The following is a 24,250-nucleotide window of genomic DNA, read 5'->3' as shown; positions in this document are numbered from 1 at the left end:
AACTTAATAGTGAATAGGTGAGCAATTCTTTCATCCTCTCCCTCTTGTCATCTATTCCCTCCAGATGGTCAACTGTAACAAATTTGATTCAAATATACAAGTGATATTACATTTAAAGCCATTCCAAAGAGGAAGAAGAAAATAAACAAAACAAAACAAACAAAAAATTGCAGAGATATGAAAGAATCATGGAAACTGCTCTAAGAGTGCATTCATAAATTCATTTAGAATTCAATGCAAAATGACATCAGCTGGAAGAAGTTGATGAAGAGAATGCATGTGAAGTAACGTTTGATTGATCTTGCTGGTTTCTGTCAAGGTCAAACAATGACTTTAACCTTCTTTCAACCTCTCTGCATTGTAGATCGATCTCGTGTAAAACCATTGAGCAAGCAGAGCTACAAGAGTCATCGTCTCTGAATGCTAATGTCCATCTCCCGTCTACTAGGCCTTTTGACTTGAGCTTCTCATAGACTCCTCGCTTTGTTGGATCCAAGAAAGGTAACGTCGATGGTCGGATTCTCAAGTGTAGCCATTTTGGGTGCTTTTCATCTATTCGCGGCTGAAAACCAACAAAAAAAAAAACATCAATTATACATGTCCTTGTGTGTGATTTTTTTACAAAGCAGTTTCGTTAAAAGAGGAGAGTATGTACATTGCAGCCGGCTAAAGGTGCGGTAACACGGACGGTTCCATGATCTGGCTTCAAAAGTGATTCTTCAGCAAGGACAATCCACCCAGACACACCGGATGATGATGATAATGCTAGAAACGAGAAATTGCGCTCCTTTCCTCTTTCAAAAGCTATCCTACAGGGTACAGCATCAACTGCACCGATAGAAATTTTCAACTAATTATTGATGTAGTACCAAAGCAAGCAAGCATAAGAGCATCGCGTACTAACCTAGCTTCACTTCGGTGCCAGGTTTGGGGACCGTAAGGTCCAAACCAGCAGTTGTGGCACGAGACGTTTCAGATCTGTCGGCAGGAGGATGGATAGGAGGCTGCTCTGGCAAGGGCCTACCAAGCGAGAAGATCTTGAGTTGATGAAGAAGCACAAAAACCTTAAGGAGTAAAGGGCTCCATTATCAGATGTTTGTAGCATATTCATTAAAGACAAGCGCTGATAAGAACTTTCCATATAAACCTAAAGGGAACATAATGGACGAACCTTTACCACCTCGCACAATTTTTCACCTGCTGTGAATGATGATTCGCTAACAGTGTTTTCTGTAAAAACAATCAGTTGTTACTGGTATGCTGGTATGCAAACACAATGATATCATTCAACATTTATTATCAGCTAGCCAGCGCAATATGTAAAACAAAGACTCTACCATTACAAGCGGATCTATCCAGCTGGAGAATAACAGATTTAGGCTCTTTTTGAGGGGATGGAGCTTCGATCACTGTTAGACAGAAGATACAAGGTATTGAATACACTCTTTACTATAATCTAACATATACAAACGCATTTTGCTTTATTTACTTGCCTTTTTTGCATTTTTTCCATTCATCAAGCAGTACCCTGATGAGTAGATCAGGCCATGTACCTTTGATCTCCTGGGTTAGTGCATCTTTGCATTTCTCGTATGAATCCTGATGATATCAGCAGGAACTTGGTAAGTGGTCAGGAGGGAGAAAGACAGAAACAATATCAAACAGAAGAAAGAAACATACATTCAGCATCTTGAGATGTTTGCGATTAAATTCTGCCTCGCTATAAGGAAGCAATTGGCGTAAAAGCCATCCTCCATCCCATAATGTTTCTGCAGATATGTTTTCACGGCAGAGAAGACTCACCAATGCATCCACCACCTACACCACATTTTTTAATTCAAGACAATAACTTTTGCAATGTGATGAAAAAGGACCTAGGCTTTAGCAGATGAAATTTCAGAAACAACTACAACAATTCATAATATTACCTGATGTCTATGTACACGGGGGCACATTGCCGCCCCATGCAATGAACAGCAAACTCCAAACTGCTCCTGTTAAAGTTACTTGAATAAGTCAATGACCGTATAACACAAGACCAAAGAGACGGAAGGGAAGACATTTTAAGAGATGCAGAGACGTACCTCCAGCTTCCGTAGACACCAATCAAGTTCGCTAGTTAAGCCATCTCTCATAGATCCATTTTGCGGTGAAAACAGTTGTTCTTCACCAGAGTCCTCCCCAACCAAAGATTGCTGTCAGAGGTAACACTACCAAATTAAGTTTTCAATAAGATAAAGATGGGGCTACCCAATAAGTACAGGATATTTTTTGATCCATGCAAAAAAAAAAAAGTATTAGTAACAGGCTCCATGCAGATACAATTTGCCTTGACAGAAACTCACCAGTAGAAGTTTTTTGTGCTGCTTACGCTGAGGAAGAATGCCGAAAGCATCTAGCACAGACTCTTCAAGTTCTATCGAAAGAGAATGTAAAAACATCAAAACCAGAAAAAGGCAAGACTGAAGAATCTGCACCAACAACACCACTGCAAATACCTTTTGTCTGCAACAAAGTGGCTAGCACAAACAAGGAACCCTGAGCTTGCACATCATCTCCCTCAGAAATATATTGAAGTAAAGTCTCCCTAGTAGTAACAAAAAGAATAAGAGATAGAAAAAATATTAAGACATCATCATACATACACAGCTTAAGGAAAGTAAAAAGTAACTATATCAACTTCATGCAGGTTTTATTAAGCTAACATGTTACCTAAATGTAATATGCGAATTGTTGAAGGTAGTTTTCGTAGTATTTTCATTGCAATCTCCATCCTCATTCAAGACTTCAGTGCTTGAACACTGTTGATCTGCTTCCTCAGCAACACCATTGTCTGGATGACCATTCCCAAATCTAGGGCGTTCAGGAGCCAGGCTACTATTAGGTTTTACTAGCGAACTTGAAATGAAAGCCTTAACAGGGCAGAAAAGAGTAGCAGCAGTTATATTTGCCAAATCTTTTATTTTAACTATCCGGAGGATGCAGCAAATCAGATAGAGAGAAGTGACAGGATCCACTGATAAATCCTGAATCAACAACAAAAAACAAAACAATGTTTTACTGAAATAAGAGATGGTACTTTCGGAGATACTCAAAACTAACAAGGCTAACAAAAGTAGCAAATCAGGAAAAATATAATTCAACGCTGAAAAGGAAATTAAGATGAAAAGGTGATAGTTTGTACATTTACAGCCTCAGAGCAGAGAGAGGGGAGAAGAAGTGGGAGAGTTAGATGCTGGAGAATGTGATCAGTTACAAGCCTCTCGATATCAGGTATGCCAGCAGAGATAACATCACTAAAGTAGTACAATGTGTCCTCAATCCCATCAACGGCAGAAAACAGTTTTCCCCCCGATTCTGGGGATGGGCTCCTTTACCGAAGATAAAACAGGAAGGTGGTTGTGAGAAGAAATGAAAAAAATTCTACAAGCTCTTAAAATTCACTGAACCTTACTTTAGCGTGTTCAACACCATTGCGCTTAGATCCATGCACTGCCTTTGGAAAAACGAAACTAATTTTGAAAAGTACTCGGTGTGTGGTTGACTAACTACATAATCATTCACAGATTCGTCGCCAACTGCAAAAACAAACTAAAGGGCATCAGAGAAAGATGCTAAAAGCTCTCGGTATTTTTAATCATACAAGTAACAAAAGAAGTATAATAAATGACTTTTACCGTGATATACATTAAGAGTCAGGGCACGAACTGCAGTGCGTATCATGTTCTCCTCATGAAATGCAAATTGTATGCCTTGGACATAAAGGGGAAAAGAAACTACAACATCCTAGAAGCAGAAACGCAGAATTAAAAATATGGCAGAATAAACTATCCATGAAGGACATAAAGAATACTCACGTTCTCAGTCTTGAGAAGCAACGATATTGTATGCTTGTTGAGTTTCCCACTAACAGCTCTACAATAAAGAAAGAGTTATCAGATACAGTTCGATAGGTCGAGATAACAATCATCAGAAAAATGTACCTTAGGAAGGATATGTAGTAAGATAGAAGCTCTTCATGTTGGAAGTCAAATGTATATGTTATCAAATAGTTTACATATTCGTTACTGAACAAGTAGTCTGCAGTGAGTGAGTTTCCAAAAAAAAAAAAAAAAAATCATAAATAGAGTATATATATATATATATATATATAGTCATGAGATTTTGAAAAAAGAGAAAATGATGGAGCTCACAGATGGCTTGTTCACTAGTGAGGTTCTGGATCATAATACTCATGGTTTGCAACAACTGGACAGAAACTGTAACTGTTTTGCTAACCCTCAGTATACGTACAAACTCTCCCATGACTTGCTTCTCCATAAAAAATCTGCGCAACAAAACGGCTATAATAATAAAAGCAATCTGCTAATAGGAAATTAAGGGTGTTGGACAGAGAGAAGACTGACTCAAAGAATGAGGGGTCATGCTGATCGCCATAAGTTAATATCTCCGCGATTGATCTCAGTGCCTCCACAACCAAGTCCTTCATAATCATAATGTAACAGAAAAAAAAAGATCAAAAACTTAAAAGAAAAATAAAATGAAAGAGCTTATGCCAGACCTTATTGGTGTCGTTCACTATCTGAATTTTCGTCAACTGGTCAGTGAGATGCCTACACAAAAAAAATGAAACACACTTATGCTTATTGAGGCATATAATGTTGTGCACTAAGATCAAGAATAGTCAATCAGAGATTCAACCCTAACTAAATAGATGTTAACTGCCAATTCTAAGAAACAATGTTTTAACACATAAGAGTTTGATTGGAAGTAAAGGAAACAGAGGATCAGAAATTAAAAACCTGAGTTCGAGCAAGGAGAAACGATCTCTGGGTCTTAAGAAGGAGAACCACATGATTGTTGTTCAGATCAATCCCCTCTTCTTCTTCTTCTATGGATCAATCCTTCACTCCCGCAAAAAGCCCTAATTCCATAAATTGCTTCTCGATTAGAGGTCCTGATGATGATATCCGATTCCACTCCCGGGTCGGATCGTTTCACCGACAGCCAACTCATACAAAATCGACAACCCAGCCAATCAGTATTTAAAACTATTTCACGAACGCTTTGAGATGTTCCGGTTAAATTGTTGACGGAGTTTGCCGAATAGAAGAGAAGCAAGCACCGAAGTTGGGTTGGGTCAAATACTGAAATTCGGATCCGGGTCGGGTTCAATCTCGAATACAAAGAGGGAATCTTTTAGTTGAAGATCCGGTTTTCGCATTTACTTCGGGGAAAATCATTTATTTTTTCGCGACCGATGGAAGCAATGATAGAGAGCTTTAGACCCCGCCACGTCACACAGCTTCCTTCGTATTCAAAGATGACTAGGTATGGAAATTATACATTATATTTTATAGTTATAATTTTGAATAATAGTAATAATAAATCTTAAAGAAAATCAACTCTTAACTTTAATTAGTTTTTGTAAACCCTTTTGATCAAGTAGTTTAACCAAACATTCATTCATTAATGCTTCTACACCGATAGGTATAGATTTTAATCCACAGAAAACGCGAATTATGCAGAATATTAGAAAAAATGTTTTTAATTACCGTCAGAAAATAGATTTTATAAGGCGGCTCAGAATCAGACATGAATGATTTCATAGGACGGTTTAGGATAATGCAGTCAGACGCAAATCTTTATAACGTAGGTAGAATTGTCGGCTGTAGTATTTGAATCAAAAGTTTTGGTATTATACAATTTTAGAAAAGTATTGAGATTTGACCAAAAAAAACTAAGAGTATTGAGATTTGAGAAAATGACAAAAATAGCACTAAATCAAGTTTTTGTTCCCAAACTAGCACTCAAGGTCAAAAGTCACAAAAATAGCACTTAATGTTTTATCAAAAGTCACAAACTTAGGGTTTAGAGTTAAAGGGTGGGGTTTAGGATTTAGGGTTTAGGGTTTAGGGTTTAGAGTTTAGGGTTTAGGGTTTAGGGTTTAGAGTTTAGGGTTTAGGGTTTAGAGTTTAGGGTTTAGGGTTTAGAGTTGAGAAATGAGGTTTTGGGATAAGATTTCAAATTTTGAAAAATAAAAAAATTAAAATTTTCAAAGGATAAACTTAGAAAGGTGTTATTTTGGTCATTTTAGTTTTTGAGTGCTATTTTTGTGATATAAACTTAGAAATATGCTATTTTGGAGATTTGCCTTTGAGATTTATCAGTGACCAAATTCTTTTAAATAGTTTTGAATAAAAAACCTTTGGTATTATATACTCTTATTAATACTTTCTTGTTTCTCTCCGAAAATCTATCAAACATTGCAGGTTTGACCCAATAACTTTCACAAAACTCCCACAACACCCCAAACAAAAACAAAGAAAACATGTTTTTACATGCTTCACTTTCTATGATTTTATCAGGTCTTTGGAAGAACTTAATGCAAAACTTTAACAAACTCATCAGATTACCAGACTCAATTGGATTTGAGCTTAACAATCTAAGTAAGCTCTCTATCAACTCAAACATGCTCATTAGCCTCCCGGTCTCCATTGCTCACCCAGAAGTCCCAGCAAGAAGAAGTCTGTGGGGATTTGGTAAATTGGTGTAGTATGGGACGTTCAATGGCGGATCAAAAACCTGGAATAGGGAGGAGAGAGAAGGATTCATCATGCCTGAGTACCGCTCCATCCACAGTCTTGCTTTACCAAGGGTATTCAGGAATGTTTTCCCCTCGCCGTCTCTTTTCTCCAAGAACCTATTTCAGCAGATAAAACTGACAACAACGCAACGCACATGTTCCAAACTGCTAAAAGCTATGCAACCTAATTTTGTCTATATCATTCTAATTGTAGTATCATTAAATGTATAAAGAGTATCTCAATATGTTCATCAGATTCTAGAATTCTTGTTTTTCATTACATACGCTTGCACCTGGTCCCTGTTTCTGTGCACACCAAATTTTGTTCATGAATAAATGTGGTCAAAACTGTATTTAATCATTTTTTAGAATTTTTAAATAATATCCAGATGTGATGGCAATGGATTCAGAGCTGTCAAGAAAAGTTCTGGGTTTTTATAAAGCGATGTAAATTAGAATAGTTTTATATATAAAATATGATAGTGATGCGTAACATTTGCATTACATGTGAAAAAATAATGGACTACTAATCTGTTAGCGAGTAAAGGTTTTAAAAAACCATCGTCAACTTAACTTCTTAGCTAGTTTTTAGTATATGGCACAAATTTGTTTTTGTAATAATTAGGTTTAGTAGTGACTTTATAAATTTGTTTCGACATCAAATGAAATTATTTCCTTGCCGAAAACTAAAATAATATACATATCAGCAGTTTCATTGATCCTCTCCGCTTGTGCCATAGTCAACAGTCGCAATCTCATTATGTTGGTTATCTTGAATTCTTCTATGCTGTTGATTTTTCTGCAAATGTAGACAATCTACTCGCAGACGAAACTCTGATGTTAAACGAGACCGCACCAGAGGAAAGATAGATTTTTATTGGCTTATTGGATGGATTCATAGGAAGCCAAGAAACTGAGATCATGCTCTTCACAAGAGGCCAAAGACATCACGTGTCTGTCTCTATCACATCCGCCTCAAGACTGCCACTAGCATGTTTGTGACGTATCCAATTTTATTTAAACATCCTTTTGGAAGTGAGTTTACCAAAAAGCACAAGAATGATGTATTTTCTTATACAGAATATTCGTTTTATATTACCTCAATTTGGTTTCAAGACTTCATCCTCTCTCAACCGGCTCAACGTAGTCCTTAGCTATATAGGAAACTAATCTGCCCCCTAAATATAATGCCGAAAAAGACATAAAACAGAGCTTTCTTCTCTATGCTAATAAACCCCTACAAAGCTTTCTTGCCTAAAACGTCACTATCAACTATAAAAAAAAAGTTTCCGCCTTCATTATTCTCGTCCTCTGCTTTTCCAGTTTGCTCCTTTGTACATTTCTTCTGCCTTCTTACTCAACTCTTGCTTCAGGCTTCGTCTCTTTGTAGTTTTGAGGTAGTTGTGGAGACGAAAGATCCCAGAAGGAAGACATATATATAATCATGAAGATGTCAAGCGCAAGTGATGGCAGCAGAGAAGTCAGGGAACCATTGGTGGACAAGGATATGGCTGAATCAAAACCGGAGCAGACGTGGATGGTTTATCTTAGCACCTTTGTTGCAGTTTGTGGTTCTTTTGCGTTTGGTTCTTGTGTAAGTGAATTTACATATCCATGGAAAGTCATCACCAGCTTTGTTAGGCCATTGATTTTTTTTTTTTAAATCGAAAATTAGGCAATTGATTTTGTTTCTAACAAAGAGTGACTCTGTGATACTGAAAAATGTTTGATGCAGGCTGGATACTCCTCACCTGCTCAGGCTGCAATTAGGAATGATCTTTCTCTGACTATAGCTGAGGTTATACATAATCTTCTTAACTGAATAATCCATTGCCATTGTTGAAGTTTTGCTTAACCATTACCTCAAATTTTGCAGTTTTCACTCTTTGGTTCTTTACTGACTTTTGGTGCAATGATTGGTGCTATCACAAGTGGGCCTATAGCTGATTTAGTTGGAAGAAAAGGGGTCAGGCAAAAACTTTTTTTGAAAGTTTCCATCTGAGTTGGCTTAGTGAGACTACTACTTACTACTTGTGGATTTTCTTTTGTATTCAGGCGATGAGAGTTTCTTCTGCGTTTTGTGTCGTCGGCTGGCTAGCAATCTTCTTTGCCAAGGTTCTAAGTCAAGATCCTAAACCAAAATGAATACGTTGGTATTAAATAAATCTTTGCATAATGTATCTCTCTCTCTCTTTGCGTTAAATGGTGTCCTTATAAAAGGGAGTAGTGGCTCTGGATCTTGGAAGACTGGCAACGGGTTATGGAATGGGAGCATTCTCCTATGTGGTGAGCTCATAGATTTAATTCAATATCTCATAATCTAATGTATACAAAGTAGCACTCTCTGTGAATGATTTATGTTGATGGTAGGTACCAATCTTTATAGCAGAAATTGCACCTAAAACATTCCGAGGAGCTCTAACCACACTAAATCAGGTAAGTATCTCATTGTCTCCCTAATTTTGTGTTAGCGTATTCTGAAATGGATGCTTACCTCTTGTGCCACAGATTCTGATCTGCACTGGAGTGTCAGTTTCCTTCATCATAGGCACAATGGTTACATGGAGAGTCTTAGCACTAATAGGTTTAGGAATCTATGTACACTCTAAAGAGTAGTCCATTTTAAGTCGAAATAAATTTATTTATCTGAAAATTATACCTTGGCTTCAGGACTCATCCCATGTGCTGTCTCCATTCTTGGCCTCTTTTGTATCCCTGAGTCCCCAAGATGGCTGGTAAGATCAGAGAACAGCACAACCATGGAAGCTCATGTATCACTTTCTTGGTAATTTAATGGATGCTACATGTGCTTGTAGGCAAAGATGGGGCGTGATACAGAGTTTGAAGCTGCACTGAGGAAGCTCCGTGGGAAGAAAGCTAATATATCGGAAGAGGCAGCTGAGATTCAGGTATTTTGAAACTTGCATTAGTTTTCTTGTGAATCAAGAAAACATATCTCTCTTACCATTCCTTGACAGGATTATATCGAAACTCTGGAGAGGCTTCCGAAAGCCAAGGCGCTGGATTTGTTTCAGAGGAGATACATACGCTCTGTTTTTGTAACACCATAACCAACCCAAATCAAATTTTCAATTTTTTTTCCTGTCACGTTGCATACGTGACCAGTTTGCATGCTTTGTTGGAGCAGATAGCATTTGGGTTGATGGTGTTTCAGCAGTTTGGAGGAATCAACGGGATATGTTTCTACACAAGCTCTATCTTTGAGCAAGCAGGTTCTTTTAACTTAAGATTTTCTTGAATTATACTATATATACACCTTCAGTCTTGTATCTTAATCTGCCATTTTTATGTCAGGTTTCCCCACAAGACTTGGGATGATAATATATGCTGTTCTTCAGGTTCCATCTTATTTATCTAACGAGAACAAAACAATGCTATAGAATGATTATGGTCTTAGTCTCTCTATTGGTTTGTTAACAACCAGGTTGTAATCACTGCGCTTAATGCACCAATAGTTGACAAAGCTGGAAGAAAGCCATTGCTACTGGTAAAAAACAAAAACAAAAAGTCTTGAAAAAAGAGTTAGGCAGGACTAATACTGTAACTAACATGTAAGGAGTTTGTGGCAGGTTTCTGCAACAGGGTTAGTGATAGGCTGTTTGATCACAGCGGTCTCATTCTATCTCAAGGTTCATGACATGGCGCACAAAGCAGTCCCGATCCTGGCTGTTGTTGGTATAATGGTAAGTAATTTTACTTTCAAGTGATTTCACCAACCCAAAATAGATTGTTAAGATTATATATTGGTGAGGACTGAGGAGAGCAGGTGTACATAGCATCGTTTTCAGCTGGAATGGGAGCAATGCCGTGGGTCGTCATGTCTGAGGTAAATACAAATCACATTCGTAGCAAGAAAGCTACTTGAGAAGGATCTTATCTTCTTACTTATTAAACAAGAACTTGCAGATATTTCCAATAAATATAAAAGGAGTAGCAGGAGGCATGGCGACGCTGGTGAACTGGTTTGGAGCATGGGCTGTGTCTTACACTTTTAACTTCCTCATGTCATGGAGCTCTTATGGTAATCTATATTATATCATTCACTTTTCCCACAGGCAATCCTTGAAAACGGAAAGAAAAAAAATGGTGCAGGAACTTTCGTCATATATGCGGTGATCAATGCGCTGGCCATTGTCTTTGTCATCGCCGTGGTGCCTGAAACCAAAGGGAAGACATTGGAGCAGATACAAGCTGTGGTCAATCCATAGCTCAACTCCTTGATATTAAATTCATATGGGACATCAAGTATCAATTTTGAATGCTTTTAAGACTCTTATCTAAACTATGGTTATCATTAATTTCTTCTCAATGAACACTTTGGACTTCAAACGGGAGCTCAAGTTTCACCAGCAAACTTAGACATGGGCGTTCAGGTTGTTTGCGTGTCCAATCGAGTTGAATTTTAAATTTAGCCCTATAATTCTTAAAGTTCGGTAATTATTTGATTGAGGTTTCTCGGGTTCAGTTGGGATATAATAACACATTGCAATCCGGTTGAACTCGTTATTGATTTTGGATTCGGTCGGATTTCACTTATCCAAATACTTATTTGTAATTTGAAAGTACATACTTTATTCATAAACTTGAAAATTTTAAAAACTAGGGCATTGCCTCAGCGTTAGCGCGGAGTTGTGGATAGAGTTCTTGTTTCATCTCAATACTTGCTAAGGTTATTGTAGTTGTGAATTTTGCGTTTTGAGTTGTTTTTCAAGTTTTTTAATTGTTATAGGGTTATAGTTGTGATGATGAATTATGTATGCATTGTATTCTATTTATGAAGGACCAAATTGTGTTAATAATGTAATTGATATAGTTCGTGGTGTTGTTTGCTATGTCACTGGGATTTATTGTTTGTTTGTCTTTTTAATTTGTTTCTTGTACTATTGAGAGTACATAAATTATATTAAAGTTGTTGAGAGTACTTTTTGTTTCTAGATATTTTTTCTCCAGTTTAGTTGTGTGTAAGTAATAATTTTTATTATCCTTATTATGTTTGTTATATGTTTTTATTTTATTTTTAAACTTGTTGCTCTTACCGGACCTTTAAAACAAATACACGAAGACTTGTAGAAATAACTATAAAATGAGTGACAGTTCTGAGTATTTGGGCCTTAATGGGTTTTAAACGAATTTATGCATTTCTCATAAGAAGACAATAGCATTGGCATGTTGATATTGGGCATGTAAGCTATTTTTATAAGACAAGAGTAGGGAGCAGGTGGAGATGTTGTTGTTGCCTTTGTGTCTGTCAGGATTCTCTTGTATCTCCTCGTGTAGATGCGCTTGTTTATTTTTTATTTGATGGGTAATATGTAAACAAAAATCATTGTTAGCAGTATTTATCAGAGTTCGTAATTTACTTTGTTTTTTTGTTTAGGTAATTTTACTGATTTTGGTTGTCGTCTTCGTCTTCTTCGTTGCGAAAGTAAGTTTGTAAATTGTTAAATAGCTGGCCGTGTAGTTTGTATTTGTTTAGCTGACTCGATGTATGTGTCGTTGAGTTTTAGTTGAAATGATTGGATTGGTATATTTGTTTTGAAGTTTACTTCTAAGATTAGACAAAAAAAGAGAGGTAATCATTAACGATTCGTCTTTTTTGGAATTCTAATTTTTGGTATTTTTATTGTTTGGGTTGTTGTGGTTTCTTTTAAGGTGTAAAATAAAGGTTTGCGTCAAATTAGTTTGATAAGTAAGGGAGATAAATAGACGACCACAGAATATGAAATATTTTTGATTATTAATGTTAGCACAATATAAATAATAATATAAAGATAATTGTGTGTTGATTGTTTCTTACGGATCAACGAGGAGACGGATAAGGACTCGAGTTGTTTCTTTGGTAAGGTGAGAGCCCTGGACATAACGGATTTGCCCAACCACATCTGCGAGTTTAAATATCAGTTATGATATCGAAACATAATATAAACTCAGATGCAATATGATAATATACCTAGGAGTTCTAGGTTTGTGTTCGCAATCACTTGGAAATTGTCGAACAATCTAGTGATGACTGGAAATTGATCTCAGGAGCACCCGTGATGACTTCATCATTAATAGTTGGTGAGATGAAACGAATGAGGAATGGATGATCAGTTATCTTGTACATGCTTGAGCACCTAACAACCTCAAAACAATCGATTTTCACAATCGGCTTTCAAAGATGACATGTAATGATTAGCACGTCCGGCGGGAATAAACCCATGAATCACGGAATCTGCAAATAATATTATTCAATAAAGAATCAGGAAATCAATTAAAAACAATTATATTAAATAAGTGTGATAAATCGAATATTAACTTACCTTTTCATCAAGGAAGAGAACCGTGATTCCCATAAACTCACTGTCTTTCTTGAAATTCAGGGAATCCCAGAAGCGAGGAGGTTAGAGGCTATGCTCTGACTACTACGACCAAGACGGAGAGACTCGAAGGTTGAGTGACGGACGCCGGGGATGCCGATTTGAGGAACTGGAGAGGCAGAAATAGACATTTTCTAGAAGCTGGTTAAAGCTAATAGGAATCAAAGAGTTTTGTGGGGATGAAAATTGGGTTCATCAAAGATGAGAATCATATATATAGGGTTTCGAGAAGGACTATAAATCAGGAACATTTATGATCAAGCGATTTAAGATGGGGAGATGAAGAGTTCACCGGTGAAAAAATAGATTACGAACAGACACACGCCGCAACTTTGTAACTCAGACTTGTCTAAGACAATGATGAAAAGAACTCTAACTCATGTTAAACAAAGACAGTTTACAATATGGGAAAACTATAATTGTTTTTTTTCATATAACGTGATGAATCTCATTTAAAAATGAAACTCATAATACACTTGTAGCCCGGCCCACAGAAAAAACCAAAGAAGCAAGGATTTCCGACCTTGATAAATATATATTAGTTTCGGCCATCAATGTACAAAGTATCATTTAGTTTGATGGTATAAATGATGGTGTTTATATCTCAATAACCCGGATTCGAACCATGTGTTTGACACTTTTTTTACTCTTTTTAAAAGTGGAACCCACAAAACGCTGACGTAATGCGCTGAGGAGAGAGCAAAAACTCAATCATAATAATATAGATTTGCAGTAACAAAAATTTGGTAGCATAATTAAGAAGTTTTTTTTTTCTGGAGAAAGGCTTAGCATGATTAAGAAGTTGTGAGGAGAAACATAAATTCTCGGGGTTTAGACCATGTGACTTGCAAGCCAACAACATATAAAAGAATTTTTTTTCAAAAAAAAATGATCCTGTGCATGTGCACCTTGGGCCCACTCCAAGGGCAGGCACTGTTGCTATTCCGCAGCTTTGGTAAGATACCATTGATAAAGTGTAGAAAAAAACGGAATAATTGCTTCCATTTTGGAGTTATTCACTCAACATGACACCATCATCAGAAAGGTGCTCAAAATGGTTAGACACAAGACTATAGGGCTAAATAAATGTGGTAAAAAAATGGGTAACTTTTTTAAATGGGTAACTTCTTTTGTTCTGGTCCTCCATTTAGTATCTATGGTTTGTTTCTTTTAATTATCTGTCCCCCCTCCCCTTTACATTCCTTATATTGTATTTTGTTTTCTTGGTTTTCCTGTAACTTATTTGCTTTCACGTATTTGTATTTCTTCCTTAATTTAATATATGAAAGCAATTAGAAAAAAAAAACTACTATATCTTAACCCGCACGACCGTACACGTTTTCTTTAATACTAAAATATTTTAGATTATGCAATAAAAGATATCAATAAATTAATAAAATTTGGTGCTATATACTATCTAATTTAATAATAATATTTGTGTGGCTTATAATATTATTACTCTAGAGTTTATAAATTTTGTATTTTTGTAACAAAATTTACTTTGAAAACATTATTATGTAACAATACTGATTTACATATTTTTGTTCTATTTTTAAATTCGAAATATATGTGGAAATTAAATTAAATTGAACCTACATAATAGATAATTTGGTATATGGTGATTAATTAAACCAATTTAGCATAGTTGTTTAAATAATAAACCGAATTAGTTTTTAACTGAGAGGAATATACAGACGTTAATTAGAGTAGACTACAGTCTTATATATACAATATGTATAAAGATCAAAAGTTTTATCTATGAAAGAAAGTGTAAATTAATTGTATTAAATGGTAAAAATATTTAAAGGTATGACTTCTAAGTGGTCTAAATTAAAAACAAAATCACATATGAAATAAGTAATAATTTCGGTGCAAAATAGATAAGATATTTTTATTTTTAAATTAGAAATAGAAATGAATATTTTTTTAAAGCATCTTTTAAAATATGTCTTAAATTTAATTTTGAAAAAGCATCTTTTAAAATATGTCTTAAATTTAATTTTGAAAATAAAATCAATTTAATTTTATTATTATTATTATTATTATTATTAAAATATTATTGAAGCATTTTACATAATTATTAATTTTTGCTTACAATCAAAACTAAACTAAAATTTAGTTTCTAATTATACTTTGTGATAATTAAAATTTTAACAAACTAATTTTGACAATACATTTTAAAAAGATTCTAAAAGATATTTGAAAGATTTTGTTAGACATTTCTTTAAGATATTTATTAGTATTTCAAAGAAAAAAACGATATTAAAAGATATTATAATGAAGTTACGTAAAATTTAATAAACTTTATAGGGATGGTCCAAATAAAAAAATCAGACATGAAAGAAGTCATGACTTCTATTTTAATAGTGTAGATCCCAAAATTTTGATTTTTATTTGGATTTTCCTAAGGAGACTACGGAAAAGTATATATTGATGCATTAATTTCATTTGTATGTGTCATTCTAACATACTTCCTCTGTTTTATTATAAGTGGCATTTAAGATTTTTTACACGAATTAATAATATAATTAAATTTTCCTTTTTACCTCTATTTAATACATTGTATTTTGTTAATTAGTGAGCTAAAAGTAAAGATAAAAACTGGAAAATATGTAATATTTGTCTTAAAGATGTAAAATGATACTTATAATAAAACATATTTTAAAAGCTAAAACGACAATTAAATTCATTTGTATTCGAAAATTATTTACTTCTTAAAAGAAAATATTATTATAGGATATCTTTTCCATCTTTACTAAATTTCATAAATAAGCTAACATTTTTCTTCTTCAATATCTGGGAAAAAAAACTTGTGTTTAAAAAAAAAATCTGGGAAAATTTATACTGCTATATTAATTGCATTTGTATGTCTGCAGTGAAATAAATCATAACAAAATCGATCTGATTATTATTATTATTATTATGCTTTAAATTAATAGCTTTTCTTTCGTAAATAGAATAAATATAGTTTCAAAGACTTGTTCGTTTTCCTTGTGCATAACCCCAATGAGCCATTGAGAACACTTCAAAAATATCAAAACATTTTGGAAATTCTAATCATGATCAGTCGAATGATGGCAGGTTTAACTGTGTTCAGCATTTTAATCATAGCTGTAATGGTCACCGGAAGAGAGTATGATGATACTCGCGATGCTGAAATAGACGAACTTTTGAAAAAACTAAATAAACCTGCTCTTAAATCTATCAAGGTAAATACAATTTGTGAATTTACACAACTTATAGGCAACTACTTTTTCTTACATTTTATAATAATTATATATGACTTGTAATTTTTGTATAGAGCCCAGACGGAGATATCATAGATTGTGTTCATATGAAGAATCATCCAATTTATGATAATCCTTTATTCAAAAAACACACCATTCAGGTTTAAAAGTTTTATTTAATACTATTTATTTTTATTTCAATATACATTTTTAGATTCATTTATATACTTTATCATATTTAATATAAAACTACACATTCTTTTTTTTTTTTGAAACATAGCTTAATTAATATTATAAGTAGAGTTAGGTGATGGCCATTAAGGCTTCACCCTCTACAAGGCCTTGCTTTGCTAGAGCATCTGCATCAGCATTTAGGTCTCTAGGAATCCAACCAAAGGCGATTACATCAAAGTAAACAAAGGAATCGAAGATATCGGCCACAATGCCATAAATTTATAGGGGGACCTCCCCTCCACTGAGGGCTTTGACGAGTTGCAGCGAATCCGCCTCACATACCAGTCGCTTGTGTCCCAAGATTCGAGCCTCTTGAATTGCTTGTCTCATTGCCATAGCTTCTGCTGTAAGAGCTGATCCCACCGAGCTACCTGTAGAAAAACTAGCAACATCAACATCTTGTCTTTTGATGGTCCATCCAAATCCCGCTTGTTGAGATGAAGCTCTCCAAGCAGCGTCTGCTCTCAACACAGAACAGTTCTGTGGGAATGGTTCTCTAAGGTACTTCTTTTGTTGCGGCGTAGCTTTCTTTTCTTGGGCATCTGTCCATTCCTTCGCCATTTTCAGAGCTCTGATAATGGTTTCCTCCTCTGTTATGTGCTTGTCCGAAAAACAGAGACTGTTTCTTGAGATCCAAAGTTGCCACATGACCCATGGAGCCAGCGGTCCCGCTGCAAGTCTTGTAGGGGGGAGACACTTCTTTCCACATAAAGTCAGCCAAACCTCCGACAAATCTAGAGTTCCGCTCAAATCCACTTCCGGTGACACAGGTAAGGCTTCCCACACCTTTTTTGCGTATGGACAGTGAATGAAGAGATGATTTATAGATTCAGGAGAGACAGCGCTTGCAACGAGTGTCAACATCAATGTTCCTGATTGCCAGTAGTTCTCCAACAGGTATGTGTATAAAACTACACATTCATGCAATATTTTTATAAATAAAACTAGACTCAAACTTGGATCAGTAACGCTAAATAAACCTGTCCAAAATAGTTGTAACTTAAATCACATTTTGTGTTTGTCATCTCTTTATGTTTGTAGATGAGACCAAGTTCTTACCCAAAAGGATGGAACAAAGAAGCTTCAAAGAACCAAAACCACAGTATGGTGATGCACCTCTGGACAATCAACGGAAAGTGTCCAAAAAATAGTATTCCGATCATAAGAACGAGAAGAGAAAACATTTTACAAGCTGAATCAGTAGAAAGATACGGGAGAAAAGATTCCAATAGCCTCCCTCAACCGAAGCCAACCAATCCACCAAGTAATACTACAAATGAGGTGTGTGTGCAATGGATATATACATATAGATATATACTCTTAAAAATCCATAATTTTCTCTTTTTTTTGTCACAAAAAAATTCATCCTTTTTTCTTATACATATTATATATGCTTTTGTAATTATATATATATATATATGTTTATGTACATATAGTATGCCATAGTGACCGTAAATTCTCCACAAGGCAAATTTCATGGAGCCCAAGCGGATATAAATGTGTGGAAGCCCCATGTACAAACGAGAAGAGAATTTAGCCTAGCACAAATATGGGTTATGGGTGGCACTTATCCTAGCCGCGACACCATTGAAGCTGGTTGGCAGGTTTTTGTTTGTTTCTACAATTACATATTTATACATTCACGCACATATATATTTATTTTTCTTTTTTTTTTTGCTAAAAGGTAAATATCATTACAAAATGAACTTTGAAGTTTACAAGATGTTAAAACAAACTGTAGACCTCTATGCTTGATTACACGGCAAAAAAATTAAAAACATGTAATCAAGAAGACAATCGAGCCTGAACCGTTCTGCCTTGGAGCGAACAGGATAACAAGGATCGATAGAAACTTAAGAGTCGGGTGAAAAGGACATAAACAATGTAGGCAGATGGGGAGACCGAAAACCAGAGATCAAGGGACACACTGCTGGCTGGAAATTGTTTCATCTGATTGCCTGAACCAATACCTTCCTCTGAGACACAGAGACAAGCCCGCTCAAGGACCGCCTGTAACACCCCCGAACCGTCCTAGGCATAGGTCAACCCACCGGCCAACAATCAACCAAAGAACATGACCGACGGACGACCCACACCAAGGGTTGGAGATGAAAGGCCAACCGGCCAGCCAACAATCAAACAAGAACATGACTGACCGTCCAACCCAACACCATGGTCCGGAAGCGCTACGTGACGGGTTAGGGACGATCCGGCCAGAGTCACAAAATTTACTCCACGACCTCGACCAGTTCGTCCACTAACACGTCCCGCTGCGTCAAGGCACAAGGCTTGGCAACCCGTACCTGGAGTTAGCATTTTCCGTTAGATCGAGGCCTAAGACTTTTCAACCCGTACCACGACCTAACGTTGTGTTAGACCGGACTAGTCAAATATCAGAGTACTCATGAAGCGCATATAAAACAATTACTTTTATTGATTTAAGAAATATTCATACATTGAATAATTCAAGACTGGGCCCGGCCTAATGCCAGATCGAGTCAACATAACACAATTCACAATACCGTTTACAAAAGGCATGAAATCTACTCCGGCGGTCCTAACATCCAGCTCCATGCTATCCAATCATCCTTACCTAAAGCGACCTGCAAAAAGGACAACGGAGTTGGATGAGTAATCTAGTATTACTCAGTGAGCTGGCGGCCTCTACCCGCAAACTAGACTCTAACCCAAACAACCCAAAATAACAATCAATCTAGCCCTAGCATGCAATATAAGCTAAGGCTAAGCAAACCGTTACTAAGTTAGACTTGGCCTCCTGCCATGATCTAGCTTCAAGTAACGGGAACCTGCATTTAAAACAAGTCAACAACAAATCCTTAGTTAACCATATATACGCATGAGTTCAGTACTCATGTAGTGTTAGACACTTAGACTATACAAGTATCATGAGCCGGTCGACCAACAATCAAACAAGAACATGATCGGCCAACCAATGATACCGCATAGCTTCAATATCCACCACCCTTCACAAGCAATCCCTCAAACACATACAGGCCAACGTCAGGCCTACACTAACAAAATACACATCAAGCCTAATCCGGTACCTAAACCAGACTTAGGACTTAATGTCAGAACCTGCAAACAAAGCAATCAACAACCACAACCACAACAATAATAAGATAGTAACTACCAATGACTCGATCTTACTCGTAACACCGTATATCGGTGCTACATTAACTCGAGGGTTCCATAACCCTCTACAACACACAATACTCTAACCTGGGCCCTGGTGACTTCGTGTTCCTCCTCTCTATCGGCAATATCCTATCTCCCTACCACAAAGGCCAAAAGAAGGAACTTTCAACCGACCGCGGCCCACAGTCCTTCGGGTCACCGCGCGACAGCCCACAGTCCTTCGGGTCACTGCCACATTACACCGTCGTGTAATCACTCAGCCATAGGCCATGACCCGTCTATCTGAGTCTTCCCGATCCAGCGAATAAGGGGTTTCCTTGAACCCGCTGAATACGAGGGCGAGGAAACACTAGTCCACCCCAAAACAGGCCTAGCATGGGCGAGTTTCGCACCTGCTGTCGGCATAACACACACTCGACACAATTATCCCTAGGAAAGACCTAAGGGACAAGACTCCAACCCAAAACTAAACAACTCAACCAGTTAGTCACTCCCTTACCAAGAGATGACTAACCTCAATCAACAAGATTAATTAAACGAGCAAGCATTTAATTAAATATACTCAATCAAACCGTTACCCAGATAGTTCGGCCTCCTGCTACGACACTATCTTTAAAGATAACGGGAACCTGCACTCAATCATATCAACACGCAAGAATAGAAAACATGATGCATCCTAGCCCTAGTCCTAGTCAGGTTATCAACTCAGTCTTAATTCCATTCATCTCAGCTTAGCCCTTGCTAAACTGAGTCTAGTTCCATAAATAAATAACCCTAAGGACTCTACCATTCAATAGAGTGATCATTCCAATCTATATGCTACTCGATCTACCCTAAATTCCAAATGGAATTCACACAAAACCAACTCACAGTGTTCTAGGCGAGAAGTAGCTGGTTGATCGGAGAGGACTTGGCCAAAACCCAAGGGACGACTTGAATGGAGTGGACTGGACTGATCTCGACTTGGACTGATCTTGACTTGGAAAGAACCTCGGCTTCACCATGAAGAAACTGACAGGCCTCGACAAACTGATCTTGACTCGGACAGAACCTCCTTTAGCTTCTGGACAGTTCTTCGGACTTCCCGGCGGAGTATCGAGCAGAACTTCGACTGATATGAACCCGTAGAACTGAACTAACTCCGGACAGCATCTCCACTTGATCATAAAAGGAACTGAGTGCACTGGACGAATTCAGTTGGACAGAACCGTCCCTAGGCGCTGACTCGAAATCAGTAGAGAACTGACCTCGAAAACTCTCTAAAATTCTCGAAATAGCTCGGAATCACTTCCTTTCTTTTTCTACTTCTCTCTCACGTTTTTAACTTGGTTTGGACAGGTCTGGATGTGAAGAAATGAGCTGGGGTCGTGGGGTATTTATAGTAGACACCAGCCAATCAGCTTCAGGTTGGTGGCAGCCCGTGTGTCGCTTCGCATGGCTCCGGACGCATGCGCGGCGGCACCTCGTGCTCCACATGTCAGGCTGCATGTTCAGGACACATGCAGGACGCCACCACTCCTCCCACATGTCAGGATGCATGCCTGGAGTGCATGCAAGAAGCCACACCAGTACACACATGTCGATCAGCATGCTTCGGTTGCATGCGCGGAGACACCTCGTGCTTGGTCGATCCACCTCGTGCTTCTACATGTCAGGCTGCATGTACAGCTTCCATGCACGGCGACACCTCGAGCTTCTGGAGACACTCAGCTGGTTAGATGCTTGACACCACATTCTGAACCCATGCAACGACCCACCTCGAGCTTCTCGGTCCATTCATCTGATTTCGGTCCTTCCGGTAAATTTCTGATCCGCGATTAACCCCAAATATTTTTCCACTCCCATTCTGATGCTCTAAATATTTTTAATAGACTCCAGATGAATTCTGATATCCTGTAAAAATATTTCCCGAGCCTCCGGCTTCCTCGAAGAATTACATAATACCGAAATTAGGGTTTTTGCCCAACTTCGGGTTTTCCCGTCGTGCTTCAATCCCGTCGTGCTTGCTTCCCGTCCTGCTTAATTCCCGTCCTGCTTCCGACTTATAATGTCTTCAGAATAATATTTTACTGATACGAAGATATTCCGAGAAAACTTCGCGATGAAGAAACGTCAATCTTCAAAAACGTCGAGCTTCTAAACCGTCGTGCTTCCAAAATTGTTATGCTTCCAAAACGTCCGTCTGATCAATCTAAGACATCTTCTAACTATGGTCGAGCAACTTATTCGACTCATAGTTCACCCACGATCACTTCTTCTCCCACCTCGTACTTTAAAGCTTCTCGATCGATCCTTATCACCCGCGACTCGACCACCACAAACATACTCGACCATTCTCTTTTTTTTTTTTTTTTTTTTTTTTTTTTTTTTTTTAACGGGTTTCTACACCGCCCTCTAAGTCCGGGCTGGGCAAACACTGAACCCAAAATCTGGTACAGACAGGACAACTCAAAACCACAGGAGCTTAATAGCACTCAACTAACCTAACCGCTCGTCCTCTAACCGGTTAATGGAAGGGGCAACATCACCACTTCCTGGGTCTTACTCCCTCCTCCAGCCGCAAGGTGCTTACCCTGATCTCGAAGAGCTCAAAAACACCACTCCCATGCTCGTTTAGACCTGCAGATCAAACCCATTCTCCCAAGAAACGCCAATCAACTGCAAAGGGGGGGGGGAGAGAGGAGCTAACAAGAGCATCGACTCAATAGCCAGAACGTCTAGATCAACCCGAAAGGAGAATCATCTCATCAATCGAGATCTGAGGTCCCGAGACCTCATCTCAGACGCAGCAAACCCCAATTTACCTTTGAATCGATGATGGCAAGAGGCGACGTTTAGGAACCTCGCCGTCGAGGTGATTTTGATGTTGGGAGAGGAGTCACCTTCACCAGTGGAAAGAAGATTCGTGTTCTTGACCCAGTCGCAGAGAGCCTAGGCACGAACCCCCGGACTCGTAACATCACTGTGGACAGAGCCACAAAACGTGTACGACAGCACCAGAGATTGAGACACATCACCAACGGACCACGACGGAGAGGAAGGTGGACTTGACGGGAGCATCGTGAGCCCTCTCGCAACGCCTAGAGGCGCCGGAGAGGCAAGGCGGAGGCTGAGGTGAGAACGAAAGAAGTTAGAGCTTGGGAGAGAATTTGGGGGCGCGTTAGGTGGACGCGCCAAAAATACAATATCAAAACCCATATATATATTTATTTTTCGCTCTTCTATTATTATTAATTAGGTGTTCCCGCGATTTTATGGTGATGACAAGCCTCGATTTTTTATTTATTGGACTGTGAGTTAATTTCTATAAAGTTGTTATGCTTTTTCTTTTCTGTTCTTGCTTTTGGATTCAACTTTTTATTTTTGGTTGAGATTTGTAAGTACATATAATTTGGTTCTTGTGAATCAGGCTGATGAATACAAAAAGACAGGCTGCTACGATCTTAGATGTCCAGGTTTTGTGCATGTCAACAGAGATTTTGCTATAGGTGCACCTATGCCTCAACAGTTTCCGTCATGGGTGGTCGACAAGCATCATTTCTCACAACTATATGGAAGGATAATATAACCACCACGCTAATATTCAACATATAGCTTTATAAAAACATACATTCTTATGATATTTACAAATTGATTATGGTTGTGTTATATTACTATAGGATCCCCGCACAGGGAACTGGTGGTTGAGATTGGGTTACTATCAGATTCTCGGGTACTGGCCTTCCTCATTATTCAGTAATTTAAAGAATGGTGCTTCAGAAATTCACTGGGGAGGTGAAATAACAAACTACAAGGAGGATTCACAACACACATCAACGAATATGGGGAGTGGTCGTTTCGCATATGAGGGGTATAAAAAGGCTAGTTATTTCATGAATCTTGAGATAGAAGAAGACGGCTTTACGAAACCTCCTGAAAGTCTTACTCCCTTTGTGACGAATCAGAATTGTTACAATGTAATCCGAAATCCTTTCCATCCTCAATTGGGGGCTTCCTTTTATTATGGTGGTCCCGGTCAAAATGCTATGTGTAAATGATTTCATATATATATATATATTAATCCTGGAGCATTACTACATGTTTTCGTAGCTACGTGTCATCATAAAAATGATTTTTAAAATTTTTAGAAAAATAAGTTGGTCCATATACACATATACAGTAGAACCTCTATAAATTAATATTCGATAAATTAATAATCTCTATTAATTAATAAATTTTACTGGCCCCAGCTTGGACCGGTTAAATTTTAACACAAACAAATCGATAAAATAATAAGATAATAAGATAATAACAATTTAAAATATTCTATGTAGATATATGGTCCCATTAAAACTATAAATTAATAATTTATATGTATATATATTTTATATAAGTAAGAACCTATATTATTATATTATTTGTTTCATATTCATAATGAAATTATCTTTATATTTTCTTAACATTTAATATATCTTTGATGAAATTTAGTAATATTATATCTAAAACCACATTTAAATTCTATGCAATATATTATATACACCAAATAACATAATAAAATTATTATAAATGTCAAATTTCAAAAATAAAATAGCAATTAATTTCTATACACTTAAATAAAATATTTTTCTTATCTTAGAATAAATATATATTTAAATAAAAAAATCTAAATAAGGAAAATTTTGTAAATT

General features: G+C 37.1%; 2 protein-coding genes and 1 pseudogene across 3 annotated transcripts; 2 read left to right on the top strand and 1 right to left on the bottom strand.

Annotated features, from left to right (window-relative positions):
• Positions 1-3: 3 nt before the first annotated feature.
• Positions 4-5,224, bottom strand: LOC106401248 (protein TRANSPARENT TESTA 9). Its single transcript, XM_048762479.1, has 21 exons — positions 4,803-5,224; positions 4,562-4,613; positions 4,407-4,483; positions 4,194-4,327; positions 3,984-4,080; positions 3,858-3,915; positions 3,678-3,786; positions 3,455-3,578; positions 3,185-3,371; positions 2,713-3,026; positions 2,499-2,587; positions 2,346-2,416; positions 2,085-2,195; positions 1,929-1,994; positions 1,681-1,818; positions 1,494-1,599; positions 1,338-1,409; positions 1,172-1,230; positions 905-1,064; positions 656-828; positions 4-562 (listed from the first exon to the last, which is right to left on the bottom strand). Exons 1-21 carry the CDS (start codon positions 4,853-4,855, stop codon positions 248-250), a joined length of 2,565 nt encoding a protein of 854 aa, XP_048618436.1. The 5' UTR covers positions 4,856-5,224; the 3' UTR covers positions 4-247.
• A 2,443-nt stretch (positions 5,225-7,667) lies between these two features.
• LOC106401651 (sugar transporter ERD6-like 7) lies at positions 7,668-10,936 on the top strand. Of its 2 annotated transcripts, none has more exons than XM_048762478.1 (17): positions 7,668-8,180; positions 8,322-8,384; positions 8,463-8,552; positions 8,642-8,701; positions 8,807-8,872; positions 8,957-9,022; positions 9,095-9,170; positions 9,257-9,321; positions 9,403-9,495; positions 9,565-9,603; positions 9,735-9,819; positions 9,902-9,945; positions 10,032-10,094; positions 10,177-10,290; positions 10,374-10,433; positions 10,514-10,628; positions 10,700-10,936. In XM_048762478.1, exons 1-17 carry the CDS (start codon positions 8,031-8,033, stop codon positions 10,813-10,815), a joined length of 1,365 nt encoding a protein of 454 aa, XP_048618435.1. In that variant the 5' UTR covers positions 7,668-8,030; the 3' UTR covers positions 10,816-10,936. The 2 variants fall into 2 exon arrangements, with proteins under 2 accessions (XP_048618435.1, XP_013697651.2); XM_013842197.3 differs by having other exon boundaries at positions 7,671-8,180; positions 9,565-9,645.
• Positions 10,937-15,674: 4,738 nt separating this feature from the next.
• On the top strand, positions 15,675-23,653 carry LOC106398111 (annotated as a pseudogene).
• Positions 23,654-24,250: the final 597 nt, after the last annotated feature.

The sequence above is a fragment of the Brassica napus genome, chromosome C7 (assembly GCF_020379485.1).
Source record: "Brassica napus cultivar Da-Ae chromosome C7, Da-Ae, whole genome shotgun sequence".
Classification (NCBI taxonomy): domain Eukaryota; kingdom Viridiplantae; phylum Streptophyta; class Magnoliopsida; order Brassicales; family Brassicaceae; genus Brassica; species Brassica napus.
The sequence above is the reverse complement of the archived record's forward strand: the minus strand, read 5'-3'. Positions and strand labels throughout refer to the sequence as shown.